The 17,618-nt window shown below is 51.9% G+C and overlaps 1 protein-coding gene across 1 annotated transcript in view; it reads right to left on the bottom strand.

Annotated features, from left to right (window-relative positions):
• The window catches only part of SLC39A4 (solute carrier family 39 member 4), a 122,459-nt gene that overhangs the window by 48,793 nt on the left and 56,048 nt on the right, over positions 1-17,618 (bottom strand). The window contains exons 4-5 of the mRNA XM_085604355.1: positions 13,572-13,864; positions 3,199-3,373 (exon numbers count right to left, since the gene is read on the bottom strand). Coding sequence (XP_085460481.1) covers positions 3,199-3,373; positions 13,572-13,864 — 468 coding nt within the window. The remainder of the gene's footprint in view (positions 1-3,198; positions 3,374-13,571; positions 13,865-17,618) is intronic.

The raw sequence follows: 17,618 nt of genomic DNA, 5'->3' as shown, positions 1-17,618 counted from the left end.
CAAGATGGAGGTTTAAGCTGGTTCCAGGGGAAAGCTCTTCTGATGGTGATGTCAGCCCTTCTCTACAATAACACGAGGATGAAAAATATGAGACTCTTTCTGTCCAGCAAGCTATTAAGTATAGCGCAAACTTTGCAGTGCGGCTGCCTTTGGCTTGCCATGTGTTTCCTGTTCCAGTGCTTTCTGCTTTGTTGCACTGTTGATGTTCTACCACATCATGGTATTGTGATATAATGCCACTCATTACAGTAATGTACAAGTCTGTGAAAGAGAGAGCGTTCACTGTTTTCCTTATAGTAACTGTGGGCCTAATTCACAAAGGCAATCGGAGAAAATAAAATTTACTTTACGACTTTTGGTATTCATAAAGGTCATTTGAGAGTCATATCTTTACGTCTGCAGTAGGGCCGGAATCTCTGGCTTGGGCCGTTCTCTACGCACCCAGGCCGTACTCTCCAGCTCAGGCTATACTCCCCAGCTCAGCCCGGATGAAGTGTAACCAATGGGCCGGAATTCAATTTTCACTAAAAGGAACATTGGAAACACGTGGTAAATAAATGGTAGAGAAGGTCATGAAAATCAGTTTTGGCATGGAAAAGGGTGTGGCCGGACACTACATCATATCCCAGAAACGTTTGCTCCTTTGCACTATGGTACATTGCAGCTTTGTGTATTCATGTCACATCGGTGAGTTTGAATGGTTTGAGGCACAGAAATTGTGGCCTTCAGTTCCATGAGTTTCTATAGAAGCTCAGGTGCTTGATGCGGATGAGAGTCAATGGGTTCTCGTTTTCTAGGGACCATTGTGTTCTGGGATTCTTAGTGTCTGTAAAGAGATTTTGAGATTTTGGGGAATCCATCACATTCTTTGTTTAGTGGATTCCTGTATGATTCACTACCTAGATGCTTGTTCAAACTGATTGTTTGTGTTGCTTGGATTTCAACACATCAATGGTTTTTGGCATCTGTGAGGACACCCACTTGGTGTCCTGGATAGGCAATGGGACACCCACTTCCTGGACTCTCTGAAGAGCTGGTGTTTTGGATGACCAATGGGACATCTGCTTCCTGGACTCTCTCGAGAGCTGGTGTCTTTAATGAGCAATGGGACACCTGTTTCCTGGACTCTCTGGAGCTGGTGTCTTGAATGAGCAATGGGACATTTGCTTCCTGGACTCTCTGGAGAGCTGTTGTCTTGAATGAGCAATGGGACATTTGCTTCCTGGACTCTCTGGAGAGCTGTTGTCTTGGATGGGCAACCGGACACATGCTTTGCTGGAATCTCTGGCGAGCAGGTGTCTTGGATGAGCAATGGGACACCTGCTTCCTGACCTCTCTGAAGTGCTGGTGTCTTGGATGAGCAATGGGACACCTGCTTCCTGACCTCTCTGAAGTGCTGGTGTCTTGGATGAGCAATGGGACACCTGCTTCCTGACCTCTCTGAAGTGCTGGTGTCTTGGGTGAGCAATGGGACACCTGCTTCCTGACCTCTCTGAAGTGCTGTTGTCTTGGATGAGCAATGGGACACCTGCTTCCTGGACTCTCTGAGTTGGTGTCCTGGATGAGCAATGGGACACCTGCTTCCTGGACTCTCTGAGTTGGTGTCCTGGATGAGCAATGGGACACCTGCTTCCTGGACTCTCTGAGTTGGTGTCCTGGATGAGCAATGGGACACCTGCTTCCTGACCTCTCTGGAGAGCTGGTGTCTTCGATGAGCAATGGGACACCTGCTTCCTGGACTCTCAGAGTTGGTGTCCTGGATGAGCAATGGGACACCTGCTTCCTGACCTCTCTGAAGTGCTGGTGTCTTGGATGAGCAATGGGACACCTGCTTCCTGACCTCTCTGGAGAGCTGGTGTCTTCGATGAGCAATGGGACACCTGCTTTCTGACCTCTCTGGAGAGCTGGTGTCTTCGATGAGCAAAGGGACACCTGCTTCCTGACCTCTCTGGAGAGCTGGTGTCTTGGATGAGCAATGGGACACCTGCTTCCTGACCTCTCTGAAGTGCTGGTGTCTTTGATGAGCAATGGGACACCTGCTTCCTGACCTCTCTGGAGAGCTGGTGTCTTCGATGAGCAATGGGACACCTGCTTCCTGGACTCTCAGAGTTGGTGTCCTGGATGAGCAATGGGACACCTGCTTCCTGACCTCTCTGAAGTGCTGGTGTCTTGGATGAGCAATGGGACACCTGCTTCCTGACCTCTCTGGAGAGCTGGTGTCTTCGATGAGCAATGGGACACCTGCTTTCTGACCTCTCTGGAGAGCTGGTGTCTTCGATGAGCAAAGGGACACCTGCTTCCTGACCTCTCTGGAGAGCTGGTGTCTTGGATGAGCAATGGGACACCTGCTTCCTGACCTCTCTGAAGTGCTGGTGTCTTTGATGAGCAATGGGACACCTGCTTCCTGACCTCTCTGAAGTGCTGGTGTCTTTGATGAGCAATGGGACACCTGCTTCCTGACCTCTCTGGAGAGCTGGTGTCTTCGATGAGCAATGGGACACCTGCTTCCTGACCTCTCTGAAGTGCTGGTGTCTTTGATGAGCAATGGGACACCTGCTTCCTGACCTCTCTGGAGAGCTGGTGTCTTCGATGAGCAATGGGACACCTGCTTCCCAGATGCTGTGGAGAGCTGGAATCTTGGATGATTGGAGGATAATCAACATATTCAGTTCTTGGACTCAGATGATGCTGCTAAGCCTTCAAATGCATGAGTGAACCAGTGAGATCCACCTGGGCTCTCTGAAACGCGAAGGTCTTGGATGGCAGTGAGCATCACCGGGTCCCTGGATTCCCTGAAGATGCATCGCCTTGAAGGACTGAAACCGGGGACCACAATGTTTTTGATTTTTGGGCTCCCGTGATAGTTATTCCCTGGAGTTTGATATGTGAATACCATTTCCAGATCTTGGATTCCCTGCAGAGCTAAGGTCTTGTGTGATTGAGACAGTTACCAGGTGCAACAGAGTATGGAGCAAGTGAGCTCATGGTAATATGTAAAGGGGTGAAGAGAAAGGGGAAGAGAAAAGAGGTGGATGGAATTCTAGAAGCGAGGGAGTTAGAAGAATAGGTGTGACTTATCTAGCAGATAACTAGCTTGTAAAGCTGGAAAGCTAACTTCTGGTGAGGAGCAGGGGTGGGTATCTGGAAGGGAGAGTCTTGTGGTTTGTTTGGGGACCTTGCACCTGGGGGTACACTCACTCTCTGCAGTGGTCAGCTTGCTGCTAGACGGGTTGCCCTTGTGCACCTGGGTGCAGGCCGCGCTGAGTTGCTGCTGGAGCAGGGCTGGACTGAGCCGCGTGAAGTCTGCGGGTGAGACCCCTGTGGTGTTGCTGATGCCATAGATCTTCAGGATGTTAGTAGGGCTGAAACATGCCTGTGAAGAACAGAAGGACATGTCATCACTCTATGTGTAAGTAACCCAAGCATAGTCAACATGAAGAACAACTTGCAGCAGCATTGAACCCAGCATCAGGACCCCAGAACATCAGGCAGTGACCACCGTCAGCCACAGTGAGTCCAAGAATCTCGATTGGGAAGAACAAAATCAAGCAGTGACCATGACAGCTGTAGTGAGTCCAAGCATGAGTGTGTAGGGCAACAACCAGCTGTGACCCCCAGCCCCAGCTTCAGTGAATCCCAGAATATCAACTGTGATGAGCAAAATCAAGCAGTGACCACCATAAGTGCAGTGAGTCCAAGCACGGTCAGTGTGAAGGGCAACAACCAGAAGCCATCCCTCCCAGCCACGTACTATCCAACCACAGGCTGGGAAAGCATTAAGCAGTGACCCCCTGAGCTGCAGTGAGCCTAACCATGATCAGTGTGAAGAACAGCATCCAGCAGTGCTCACCCTGCTGCAGTGAGTCCAAGCATGATCAGTGTGAAGAACAGCATCCAGCAGTGCTCACCCTGCTGCGGTGAGTCCAAGCATGATCAGTGTGAAGAACAGCATCCAGCAGTGCTCACCCTGCTGCAGTGAGTCCAAGCATGATCAGTCTGAAGAACAGCATCCAGCAGTGCTCACCCTGCTGCGGTGAGTCCAAGCATGATCAGTGTGAAGAACAGCATCCAGCAGTGCTCACCCTGCTGCAGTGAGTCCAAGCATGATCAGTGTGAAGAACAGCATCCAGCAGTGCTCACCCTGCTGCAGTGAGTTCAAGCATGATCAGTGTGAAGAACAGCATCCAGCAGTGCTCACCCTGCTGCAGTGAGTCCAAGCATGATCAGTGTGAAGAACAGCATCCAGCAGTGCTCACCCTGCTGCAGTGAGTCCAAGCATGATCAGTGTGAAGAACAGCATCCAGCAGTGCTCACCCTGCTGCAGTGAGTCCAAGCATGATCAGTGTGAAGAACAGCATCCAGCAGTGCTCACCCTGCTGCAGTGAGTCCAAGCATGATCAGTGTGAAGAACAGCATCCAGCAGTGCTCACCCTGCTGCGGTGAGTCCAAGCATGATCAGTGTGAAGAACAGCATTCAGCAGTGCTCACCCTGCTGCAGTGAGTCCAAGCATGATCAGTGTGAAGAACAGCATCCAACAGTGCTCACCCTGCTGCAGTGAGTCCAAGCATGATCAGTGTGAAGAACAGCATCCAGCAGTGCTCACCCTGCTGCAGTGAGTCCAAGCATGATCAGTGTGAAGAACAGCATCCAGCAGTGCTCACCCTGCTGCAGTGAGTCCAAGCATGATCAGTGTGACGAACAGCATCCAGCAGTGCTCACCCTGCTGCAGTGAGTTCAAGCATGATCAGTGTGAAGAACAGCATCCAGCAGTGCTCACCCTGCTGCGGTGAGTCCAAGCATGATCAGTGTGAAGAACAGCATCCAGCAGTGCTCACCCTGCTGCAGTGAGTCCAAGCATGATCAGTGTGAAGAACAGCATCCAGCAGTGCTCACCCTGCTGCGGTGAGTCCAAGCATGATCAGTGTGAAGAACAGCATTCAGCAGTGCTCACCCTGCTGCGGTGAGTCCAAGCATGATCAGTGTGAAGAACAGCATCCAGCAGTGCTCACCCTGCTGCAGTGAGTCCAAGCATGATCAGTGTGAAGAACAGCATCCAGCAGTGCTCACCCTGCTGCGGTGAGTCCAAGCATGATCAGTGTGAAGATCTTCCAGCAGTGCTCACCCTGCTGCAGTGAGTCCAAGCATGATCAGTGTGAAGAACAGCATCCAGCAGTGCTCACCCTGCTGCGGTGAGTCCAAGCATGATCAGTGTGAAGAACAGCATCCAGCAGTGCTCACCCTGCTGCAGTGAGTCCAAGCATGATCAGTGTGAAGATCTTCCAGCAGTGCTCACCCTGCTGCAGTGAGTCCAAGCATGATTAGTGTGAAGAACAGCATCCAGCAGTGCTCACCCTGCTGCAGTGAGTCCAAGCATGATCAGTGTGAAGAACAGCATCCAGCAGTGCTCACCCTGCTGCAGTGAGTCCAAGCATGATTAGTGTGAAGAACAGCATCCAGCAGTGCTCACCCTGCTGCGGTGAGTCCAAGCATGATCAGTGTGAAGAACAGCATCCAGCAGTGCTCACCCTGCTGCAGTGAGTCCAAGCATGATCAGTGTGAAGAACAGCACCCAGCAGTACTCACCCTGCTTGAGTGAGTCCAAGCATGATCAGTGTGAAGAACAGCATCCAGCAGTGCTCACCCTGCTGCGGTGAGTCCAAGCATGATCAGTGTGAAGATCTTCCAGCAGTGCTCACCCTGCTGCAGTGAGTCCAAGCATGATCAGTGTGAAGAACAGCATCCAGCAGTGCTCACTCTGCTGCGGTGAGTCCAAGCATGATCAGTGTGAAGAACAGCATTCAGCAGTGCTCACCCTGCTGCAGTGAGTCCAAGCATGATCAGTGTGAAGAACAGCATCCAGCAGTGCTCACCCTGCTACAGTGAGTCCAAGCATGATCAGTGTGAAGAACAGCATCCAGCAGTGCTCACCCTGCTGCGGTGAGTCCAAGCATGATCAGTGTGAAGAACAGCATCCAGCAGTGCTCACCCTGCTGCAGTGAGTCCAAGCATGATCAGTGTGAAGAACAGCATCCAGCAGTGCTCACCCTGCTGCGGTGAGTCCAAGCATGATCAGTGTGAAGAACAGCATCCAGCAGTGCTCACCCTGCTGCAGTGAGTCCAAGCATGATCAGTCTGAAGAACAGCATCCAGCAGTGCTCACCCTGCTGCGGTGAGTCCAAGCATGATCAGTGTGAAGAACAGCATCCAGCAGTGCTCACCCTGCTGCAGTGAGTCCAAGCATGATCAGTGTGAAGATCTTCCAGCAGTGCACACTCCCTGCTACAGTGAGTTCAGGCATGATCAGTGTGAAGAACAGCATCCAGCAGTGCTCACCCTGCTGCAGTGAGTCCAAGCATGATCAGTGTGAAGAACAGCATCCAGCAGTGCTCACCCTGCTGCAGTGAGTCCAAGCATGATCAGTGTGAAGATCTTCCAGCAGTGCTCACCCTGCTGCAGTGAGTCCAAGCATGATCAGTGTGAAGAACAGCATCCAGCAGTGCTCACCCTGCTGCGGTGAGTCCAAGCATGATCAGTGTGAAGAACAGCATCCAGCAGTGCTCACCCTGCTGCAGTGAGTCCAAGCATGATCAGTGTGAAGATCTTCCAGCAGTGTGTTTCCTCAGTCTCTGGTTGTACTCACTGTTTTAGGGCCCACTGTTACCTGCATTCTTTGGTTGCAGTTTGGGTGAGGCGGGACAGACGAGTGAAGTGATCTCACTCCTGCATCTCTCCAGCTGTAGGGGCCACGGTTGCTGCCTTGCTCTGCCCTTGGCAGCTGTGAGATGTCAGCGCACTACTCACATGGTAGCTCTCAGCCCTGGCAGTAGCAGACTCCCAAGGTAGGTGCAGATAGGGTGCTGGGTCGGGCTGTGAAGCGTCCTGACAGGTCTTGATCATGTGGTTGTCTTCTGCAGTAGCGCTTCCAGGCCGAGTAGGGCTCCCGCCTTGTCAATGGAGCAATCCAACTCTGACGCGAAGCGCTGGCACCGGTCTCCTACTCATACAGCAGACTGGCAGTCCCACACAGTGCTTGGGACATGATAAATGTCTTGGTGCGGCTCACAGTAAGAAGTGCTCAGGAAGTCCAGTAGACCTCCAACACATGGGTTGCTCCTGGCTCTGCTTCCTTGTAGTCACTCATGTTCTCTGGTAGTTCCCCCCACTAGGAGCATGAAGGGCTTCTTCTGAACAGTCCCTCCTCCTGCAGGGCCAGGCACACTCCTCCCCTCTCTTCCCCCTTCTTGTTCAGGAGAGCAAGCCGGCTGCTAGGTTCTAGGCAGACCTTCAGCTATTCCAATGACATTGCAGGCTTCAGGGGATGGCACCTTCCCTCTGGGAGACTGGCTATCAGGCAGACGCCAGCCCTGGTCACACTGCAGCCCATGAGGCATCTGCAAAGCATTCTCTTCCTTGGTCTTGAAGGACTGGAAGCTGGAACAGAGTAGATGCTTTGGATCAACGCGTATACTCATTTTTCAGACAGGGGATGTGGATCCACTGTCACAGGTTTCAGAACTGGTTTGAGTTGGGTCTCTTTCAATTATCATTTTCTGGCTGCTTCTCAGACAAAACCTTTGTGCAAGGTGATGACTCTCACAGCAAACCGCAATGAGTGTGGCTTCAGGCTGGAGTATCCAAAACAAGGGCACAATGAAGTACGGGTTTTCAGCACCAGGTTGTAATCAGCCTTCCTAAAGCAGTAATCAGAGACAGGCCCAGCCTAGAAACGTCCTGACCTTGAACAACTGCAACTGCAGCCTGACCCCTTATCCCTACAACCCTCCAAACGGAAGCACTCAAGAAACATCAATCAGGAGCCGTTTCCTAATAGGGTCATCATGTAAATTACAAGGGCAGCCCCGCCTCTATCGGTCTTCATTTCAATGTCTGGGTCTACATCCTCCAGCCACATAAACACAGTCAGTGCTCTTCCGCTGTCTGGGGAATCTGTGCCCACCCGCCACCTTGTGCCATGTCAAGCCAGGGGCTATTGAAAATGGATCCCATAGGTTCCAGTACTTCGACTGTCATCACAGACTCAGTCCTAGTTCCATATATGTATCACACACTCACTGCACATGAAAATGCATGCCGTCTTACGACCGCTATGACCGTACACATGTGCCCCACCGGGTCACAGAACAGGTTCTGAATCTCACATTGCCAGGGATTTTCTGAGGCCTCTGTGCACAGGCTCGATTAGAGTGATACCAGGGCCGGCCAGGACGGAATTAAAACCGGCTTGGAGGTGGATATACTAAGAGACATTTGTAGGCAAACAACCCTGAAGAAGTCCTAGGGAACTCCCCTTACGACGAAACACGTGCTGGCTGGGCAAAAGAAGTCAAGAAATTAACAACAAACAAAGAACAAGAGAACCATTGTACATTAATTGTTTACATTAATTATGTGATTTTGTGGCATGTGCTCTGGGTGTTGATTTTATCTGCCAGGAAGAAGACACTACTTTTTCTGTCACAGCCAGGTGCAGATTTAGGAGCCCAGAGGAAGCCCGGCTGCTGAGATCTGCTGTGAAAGATCAACAAGCTGCATTCCCCGGGATGTGATCTGCAGGAGGATCCTGAATAGGGCAATGCGCAGCCAGCTGAAGCCTGCACGGTGCATCGGGACCCGGAACAGGGTAAGTCACCGCCGAATGAAGCCTGCACGGAGCATCGGAACCCGGAACAGGGCAAGGCACCGCTGAATGAAGCCTGCACGGAGCATCGGGACCCGGAACAGGGCAAGGCACCACTGACTGAAGCCTGCACGGAGCATTGGGACCCGGGACAGGGCAGGGCGCCGCCGACTGAAGCCTGCACGGAGCATCAGGACCCGGAACAGGGCAAGGCACCGCCGAATGAAGCCTGCACGGAGCAACGGAACCCGGAACAGGGCAAGGCACCACTGACTGAAGCCTGCACGGAGCATCGGGACCCGGAACAGGGCAAGGTGCAGCCGCCAGAAGCCTGCACGGAGCATAGGGACCCTGAACAGGGTAAGGTGCAGCCGACTGAAGCCTGCACGGAGCACCGGGACCCTGAACAGGGCAAGGTGAAGCAGACTGAAGCCTTCACGGAGCATCGAGACCCTGAACAGGGCAAGGTGCAGCCGACTGAAGCCTGCACGGAGCATCGGGACCCTGAACAGGGCAAGGTGCAGCCGCCTGAAGCCTGCACGGAGCATCGGGACCCTGAACAGGGCAAGGTGCAGCCGCCTGAAGCCTGCACGGAGCATCGGGACCCTGAACAGGGTAAGGTGCAGCCGCCTGAAGCCTGCATGGAGCTTCGGGACCCTGAACAGGGCAAGGTGCAGCCGACTGAAGCCTGCACGGAGCACCGGGACCCTGAACAGGGTAAGGTGAAGCAGACTGAAGCCTTCACGGAGCATCGAGACCCTGAACAGGGCAAGGTGCAGCCGACTGAAGCCTGCACGGAGCATCGGGACCCTGAACAGGGCAAGGTGCAGCCGCCTGAAGCCTGCACGGAGCATCGGGACCCTGAACAGGGCAAGGTGCAGCCGCCTGAAGCCTGAACGGAGCATAGGGACCCTGAACAGGGCAAGGTGCAGCCGCCTGAAGCCTGCATGGAGCATCGGGAACCTGAACAGGGTAAGGTGCTGCTGATTGAAGCCTGCACGGAGCATCAGGATACTGAACAGGGCATGGCGCAGCCGATTGAAGCCTGCATGGAGCATCGGGATCCTGAAAAGGGTAAGGTGCAGCTGATGGAAGCCTGCACGGAGCATCGGGACCCGGAACTGGGTAAGGTGCAGACGACTGAAGCCTCCATGGAGCATTGGGATCCTGAACAGGGTAAGACGCAGCTGACTGAAGCCTGTACGGAGAATCGGGACCCCGAACAGGGCAAGGTGCAGCCAACTGAAGCCTGCACAGAGCATCGGGATACCGAACAGGGCAAGCCACAGCCGACTGAAGCCTGCATGAAGCGTCGGGTCCCAAACAGGGCAAGGTGCTGCTGATTGAAGCCAGCATGGAGCATCGGGATCCTGAACAGGGCAACGCGCAGCTGGCTTAAGCCTGCACAGAGCATCGGGACCCTGAACAGGGCAAGGTGCAGCCGACTGAAGCCTGCACAGAGGATCAGGATCAAGAACAGGACAAGATGCCACTGACTGAAGCCTGCATGGAGCATATGGCTCCTGAACAGGGAAAGGCGCAGCCGACTGAAGCCTACACGGAGCATCAGGATCCTGAACAGGGCAAGGTTCAGCCGACTAAAGCCTGTACGGAGCATCGGGACCCTGAACAGTGCAAGGCACAGCCGACTGAAGCCTATACGGAGCATCGGGACCCAGAACAGGGCAAGGCGCAGCTGATCGAAGCCTGCACGGAGCATCGGGATCTAGAACAGGGCAAGGCGCAGCCGACTGAAGCCTGCAGGGAGCATCGGGATCCTGAACAGGGCAAGGCGCAGCCGACTGAAGCCTGCATGGAGCATTGGGATCCTGAACATGGCAAGGCACAGCTGATTGAAGCCTGCACAGAGCATCGGGATCTAGAACAGGGCAAGGCACAACCGACTGAAGCCTGCAGGGAGCATTGGGATCCAGAACAAGGCAAGGTGCAGCCGACTGAAGCCTGCATGGAGCATCGGGTCCCAAAACAGGGCAAGGTGCTGCTGGTTGAATCCTGCATGGTAACAAAAAGACAATGTCTCAACTGGTTAATCATGTGGAGGGACCGTTAGGATTTTGGAATTAATCATAGCAAACAGGAAAAACAAGGAGACCAAGGAAAGTGTAAGGGTTGTTAATTATAGATAGATGTACATAGCACAACTAAATTACAGTAACCATAACAACCATGTGAGCACTGGGGGTGTAGTGATGAGTGAAACATGATTAACCAGTTGAGACATTGTCTTTTTGTTACTATACTTGCCCGGACTCTAATGGGATAACGGGTCTACTCCTGTTTTTGTTTTTCCTATGAATCCTGCATGGAGCATCGGGATCCTGAACAGGGCAAGGCGCAGCCAACTGAAGCCTGCACGGAGCATTGGGATCCTGAACAGGGCAAGATGCAGCTGACTAAAGCCTGTATGGGGCATCGGGACCCTGAACAGTGCAAGGCACAGCCGACTGAATCCTGTACGGAGCATCGGGACCCAGAACAGGGCAAGGCGCAGCCGACTGAAGCCTGCATGGAGCATCGGGATCCGGAACAGGGCAAGGCGCAGCTGATTGAAGCCTGCACGGAGCATAAGGATCTAGAACAGGACAAGGCGCAGCCGACTGAAGCCTGCAGGGAGCATCGGGAACCAGAACAAGGCAAGGTGCAGCCGGCATAAGCCTTCCTGGAGCATCGGGATCCTGAACAGGGCAAGGTGCAGCCGCCTGAAGCCTGCACAGAGCATAGGGATCGTGAACAGGGCAAGGTGCAGCCGACTGAAGCCCGCACGGAGCATCGGGATCCTGAACAGGGGATGGTGCAGCTGACTGAAGCTGATCTGAGCATCGGGATCCTGAACAGGGCATGGCACAGCTGACTGAAGCCCGCACGGAGCATCGGGATCCTGAACAGGGCAAGGCGCAGCCGACTGAAGCATGTACGGAGCATAGGGACCCTGAATAGGGCAAGGCGCAGCTGATTGAAGCCTGCACAGAGCATCGGGATCCTGAACAGGGCAAGGCGCAGCCGACTGAAGCATGTACGGAGCATAGGGACCCTGAATAGGGCAAGGCGCAGCTGATTGAAGCCTGCACGGAGCATCGGGATCTAGAACAGGGCAAGGCGCAGCCGACTGAAGCATGTACGGAGCATAGGGACCCTGAATAGGGCAAGGCGCAGCTGATTGAAGCCTGCACGGAACATCGGGATCTAGAACAGGGCAAGGCGCAACCGACTGAAACCTGCCTGGATCATTGGGATCCTGAACAGGGCATGGCGCAGCTGACTGAAGCCCGCACGGAGCATTGGGATCCTGAACAGGGGATGGTGCAGCTGACTGAAGCTGATCTGAGCATCGGGATCCTGAACAGGGCAAGGCGCAGCTCATTGAAGCCTGCACGGAGCATCAGGATCTAGAACAGGGCAAGGCACAGCCGACTGAAACCTGCCTGGATCATCGGGATCCTGAACAGGGCAAGGCGCAGCTGATTGAAGCCTGCACAGAGCATCAGGATCTAGAACAGGGCAAGGCACAGCCGACTGAAACCTGCCTGGATCATCGGGATCCTGAACAGGGCAAGGCGCAGCTGATTGAAGCCTGCACAGAGCATCAGGATCTAGAACAGGGCAAGGCACAGCCGACTGAAACCTGCCTGGATCATCGGGATCCTGAACAGGGCAAGGCGCAGCTGATTGAAGCCTGCACAGAGCATCAGGATCTAGAACAGGGCAAGGCACAGCCGACTGAAACCTGCCTGGATCATCGGGATCCTGAACAGGGCAAGGCGCAGCTGATTGAAGCCTGCACAGAGCATCAGGATCTAGAACAGGGCAAGGCACAGCCGACTGAAACCTGCCTGGATCATCGGGATCCTGAACAGGGCAAGGCGCAGCTGATTGAAGCCTGCACAGAGCATCAGGATCTAGAACAGGGCAAGGCACAGCCGACTGAAACCTGCAGGGAGCATCGGGATCCGGAACAAGGCAAGGCGCAGCCGACTGAAGCCTGCATGGAGCATCGGGCTCCTGAACAGGGCAAGGAGCAGCCGACTGAAGCTTGCATGGAGGTTGCCTTGATGGCGTGAGCCACCCGAGAGGCACATGCACTGTTCATCCCGGCTGACTTGAAATGATCCACTAAGGAGTGTTTGTGTGAACACAGGGTGTTTTGTCTTTCTGTTTTAACTGCCCTCTTTTACTCTAAGCAAAGAATTCCTGATATAGCAAAACACCTGAATGAACACTGAGTTTATTGAGTGAGATCACTTGTGCCGCACAGCAGCAGAGTTCCAAATCCTTTACCTTGCTTTGAAGACACCCTTGGTCCTTGGAATGTCCTTTGTACAAAGGCAGTAACATGGTTATCCAGTTGGAGTGCACTTGTATTGTGGCACAGTGGCACCAGTCAACAATGTCAGACATACCACTGCTCAGGAACACTGACTGCCACAGGACAATCTACAGGGAACTTATGGATCAAACCACAATGCTGGTCATTTAGTATTGTGCAGCAATGGGAAAGGAGCTGGTGTATTTTCGGGCAGTGAGGGGTTGTGTTCATGGGTCAGGGGGTGTGACCTTCAAAATGTCTTTAGGATCGTGAGGAAGCTGTTTTGTTTTGTGCAGTGGTTTGTTGTTTTTGTTGTAGATGGGCATTTGATATCTTGAATCTGGGGTTTACTAATTTAACAACATGTCACACATATCCCTCACTACTTAATATGGAGTCACAAAATCAACACCAACTAATTATTAGATGGTCCCATGGACAGAATGTGTTCAAATATCATTTTCACCAAGTTGTACAGAAAAGAGGAGGAGGGAATAGTTTATGAGTGAGCCCTGAGACTTTAAACATGACCTGCAACAGTACTCATATCTTTGACATTTCAGGGTCGAAACATACAATTTAGAGCATACCAGCTCCTGGCTTCTTACCGTGTCTGTGCTGTGCTCGTGTGCATGTGGCTCCTCTGCTCTGTCGACACTGCGCTGGTGGCGCGCTGGTGCGGCAGCCGTGTTGTGCTCATGGCCTTCATGGTCATGTTCATGGCCATCATCATGGGCGTGGTCATGGGCGTGATCATGTTCATCCTCATGGGTATGGCCACTCGAATGGTCGTGGCCATCGGCGTGCACATGGTTGTGATCTTCAGTGTGAGCATGACCATCCTCATGGTCGTGGGTGGCCGGGTCATATAACTTCAAGGTCTTCATGATCATTCCCAGCTCTGTAATACAAGGACCCAAGAACACCGGTGATTCCTTCTGGCTATGGCATACTTGTATGGCGTATCTACCACTACTTAAATTAGTCGCTTGGCTCCCATTTCCACTGGAACATTAGGCTCCAGGGCATCCTTTACCCTCCTCTACTGCCAAGGCAAGATTATATGTTCCTTCATCTGATGCCAGGGCAGGTTAAGTGCTCCCATCTCTAGTGCCAGGACAGGTTCCAATGCTCCCTTCTCTGGTGCCAGCGCAGGCTTGAATGCGCCCCTCTCTTGTGCCAGGTGAATTGTGCACCCCCCTTCACTGGTGCTAGAACCAGTGTACATGCTCCCTTCTGTACTGCCAGAGCAGGTGTAATAGCTCCCGTCTCTACAGCCAGGGCAGGTGTAAGTGCTCCCTTGTGTACTGCCAGTGAAGGTGTAAGTGCTCCCTTCTCTACTGCCAGGGCACGTGTAAGTGCTCCCTTGTCTACTGCCGGGGAAGGTGTAAATGCTCCCTTCTCTACTGCCAGGGCAGGTGTAAGTGCTCCCTTGTCTACTGCCAGGGAAGGTGTAAATGCTCCCTTCTCTACTGCCAGGGCAGGTGTAAGTGCTCCCTTGTCTACTACCAGGGACGGTGTAAATGCTCCCTTCTCTACTGCCAGGGCAGGTGTAAGTGCTCCCTTGTCTACTGCCAGGGAAGGTGTACATGCTCCCTTCTCTACTGCCAGGGCACGTGTAAGTGCTCCCTTGTCTACTGCTGGGGAAGGTGTAAATGCTCCCTTCTCTACTGCCAGGGCACGTGTAAGTGCTCCCTTGTCTACTGCCAGGGAAGGTGTAAATGCTCCCATCTCTACTGCCAGGGCAGGTGTAAGTGCTCCCTTGTCTCGTCTCAGTGCAAATGTATGTCCTTCCTTCTCTAGTGCCAGGACAGGTGCAAGTGCTTCTTTCTCTATTGTCAGGGCAGTTGTAAGTGCTCCCTTGTCTCATGTCATTGCAGATATATCTCCTTCTTTATCTAGTGCCAGGATAGGTGTAAGTGCTCCCTGCTCTACTGCCAGGGAAGATGTAAGTGCTCCCTTCTCTACTGCCAGTGAAGGTGTAAGTGCCCCTTTCTCTACAGCCAGTTAAGGAGTAAGTGCACCCTTCTGTACTTGCAGGGACAGTGTAAGTGCTATACGTACACTAATAAGCTACCTGAGAATCTTTTTAAATGTATCCCTCCCAACACTACTCAGTACAAGTATTGGACATATGCAGAAATGTAACAGATTATCACCACACTCTCTAAAAACCCAGTTTGATGGAGAACAGGCTTCACCTGGGGTCATGGAGGCACTTCTAACTAAGAATGTGCCAGTGATTTAAGTGTTTTAAAACCAATGTGGCATCCTAAAAACAATGTATTTGCTAGACATGACACTTGGTGTTAAAATCAGTTGTGGAGATAAGGGGATTTAGTACCCCATCACCACGTTTATCGTCAACATGTTTCTACCTTTTAGCTCAATTGAGTACATGGCTTTCTTCAGGACGGGCATACGGGATCCTAGTATGGCAACCATGCATTCAGCTTTGCTTCTGAGAAAGAGTGGCCTGTGTCTACCTCTTAACTAGTCTGAGTTTCAAATACTCCAATGTTGGGTCTTCTATGTCCCATGGAAGAAGGGTACAGGGACCCCTGTAGTCACACTTTTGTCAAGATGTGTCCCTTACAGTGAACCTCGATAAGTCTGCTCTTTCCTCCTTACGTTGTAAGTGCTCCCTTCTAAACTGCCAGGGAAGGTGTAGGTGCTCCCTTCTATACTGCCAGGGATGGTGTAAGTGCTCCCTTCTCTACTGCCAGGGAACGTGTAAGTGCTCCCTTCTCTACTGCCAGTGAACGTGTAAGTGCTCCCTTCTACACTGCCAGGGAACGTGTAAATGCTCCCTTCTCTACTGCCATACAACGTGTAAGTGCTTCCTTCTCTACTGCCAGGAAAGGTGTAAGTGTTCCCTTCTATACTAACAGGGAAGGTGTAAGTGCCCCCTTCTATACTGCCAGGGAAGGTGTAAGTGCTCCCTTCTCTACTGCCATTGAATGTGTAAGTTCCCTTCTCTACTGCCAGGGCATGTGTAAGTGCTTCCTTTTCTGGTGCCAGAGCAGGTTTAAGTGCCCCTTATCTTTTGCCAGGGCATGCTTAATTGTTCCTTTCTCTACTCCAGGAGCATGTGCAAGTTCCCCCTTGTCTGGTGCTCATGTCACCTCTGGTTCCACTGTCCATATGTGATGGTGAGAGCTTGTACAATGTCATATCGGAGTATCAGAATTGTCTTCTAAATCGACATGGAAGACATCTTTACCTGCAGAGAACCTCTTCTTCTAAGCTCAGATTAAATAGGGAGAGGAGAAGATCCCTTCACATTCCATCTATGGAAAACACATTTACTCCAGTCTTTTCCTACACTGCATTTACTAGTCTTCTCAAGGTGGAAATGGCTTTTCACAATGTTTGTGAGAACCTACATTTTTAAAGATGGTAGAGAGTAGCGTCCTAATTGCCTAACACCCTGTAAGGGATACTAAGCGCCACGTAAATCAAATTACAATACAATGCAATGCAATAAAATCTGCCTCATTGGCAGATGTTCCACCATCATAAGTACACTTTATCCTAAAATTAGATTTATTGTAACTCTGTCAACCAGAATGTGGATTTTAGAATCATAAATGCCTCTTTTGCACACCTACAGCACTGTTAGACTTGGCATCTTTTGGCGTGTTTCCCCAGACTTTTTGCTTTCTGACCTCCCGTTTTTTACTCTGTTTTTGCTGGTGTAATGATTCTGTGCACTTTCCTCACTGCTGTCCAGTGGGAAAGTGCAAGTGCTCCTGTATAAAATGTGTATGGATTGGTATTTCCATGATTGGCCTATTTGATCTATGTGTCAGTCCTTAGTAAAGTGCACTGCGAGTGCCAGGGCCTATAGATCAAATGCTGTTGGTGGGCTGCAGCACTGGATTGTGCCACTCACGCAAACAGCCCGTAAAGTGTAACTCTGGCCTGCCGTTGCAGAGCCTGTGCGCAGCCTGGGACTGCCATGTCGACTTGGCAAGTGCACACACTTGCAAGTCCCTAAACCTTCCATTTTCTACATGTTAGTCACCCCTAAGGTAGGCCCAAGGTACCCTTGTGGGCAGGGTGCATTTTATGTGAAAGGTAGGACATGCCCTGGTGTGTGTGGCATGTCCTGATAGTGAATTACAGCCAACTTCGTTTTTCACTATTGCAAGGTTACCTGTTCTCCATAGGCCAGAATGGGCAGTTGGAATATTACATCCTATAATCCTAACTGACCCAGGGAACATGGCAGAAATTCGAATTTAGTATGCCTGAACTCAGAATGGCAAAATACATCTTTTAGTGAAGTTGGTTTTAACATTCTGAGGTTGAAAATACCACTTTTAGAAAAAAGGTATTTTTATGTCTGACCATCCAAGCCGCCTTTGCTAGGTTGTGTATTCCTTGTCTGGAGTGTGAGTGACAGGGGCTTGGGGATTCCAGGAGACAGGGTGGGTCAGCACAGGGCTGAATAGCAACATCTACATGTAGATGGGTGGGAGGAGTTGCACCTAGGACCTGAATAGGACAGTGCCTTCCCTCCACAATGCTGGCTCCACCTCCTGTGGCGCGTCTGATGTCCCTGGCCTACTCTCTGAAAGGAAGGAAGGAGACTTGTCAACAAAGTGCTCCAGGACTGACCAGAATTGGTTTGGACCAGGCAAAGGCCCCTC

Source organism: Triturus cristatus, chromosome 5_1 (genome assembly GCF_964204655.1).
Source record: "Triturus cristatus chromosome 5_1, aTriCri1.1, whole genome shotgun sequence".
NCBI classification, from domain to species: Eukaryota; Metazoa; Chordata; class Amphibia; order Caudata; family Salamandridae; genus Triturus; species Triturus cristatus.
Note: the sequence above shows the minus strand (reverse complement) of the source record. Positions and strands in the feature narration are given on the sequence as shown.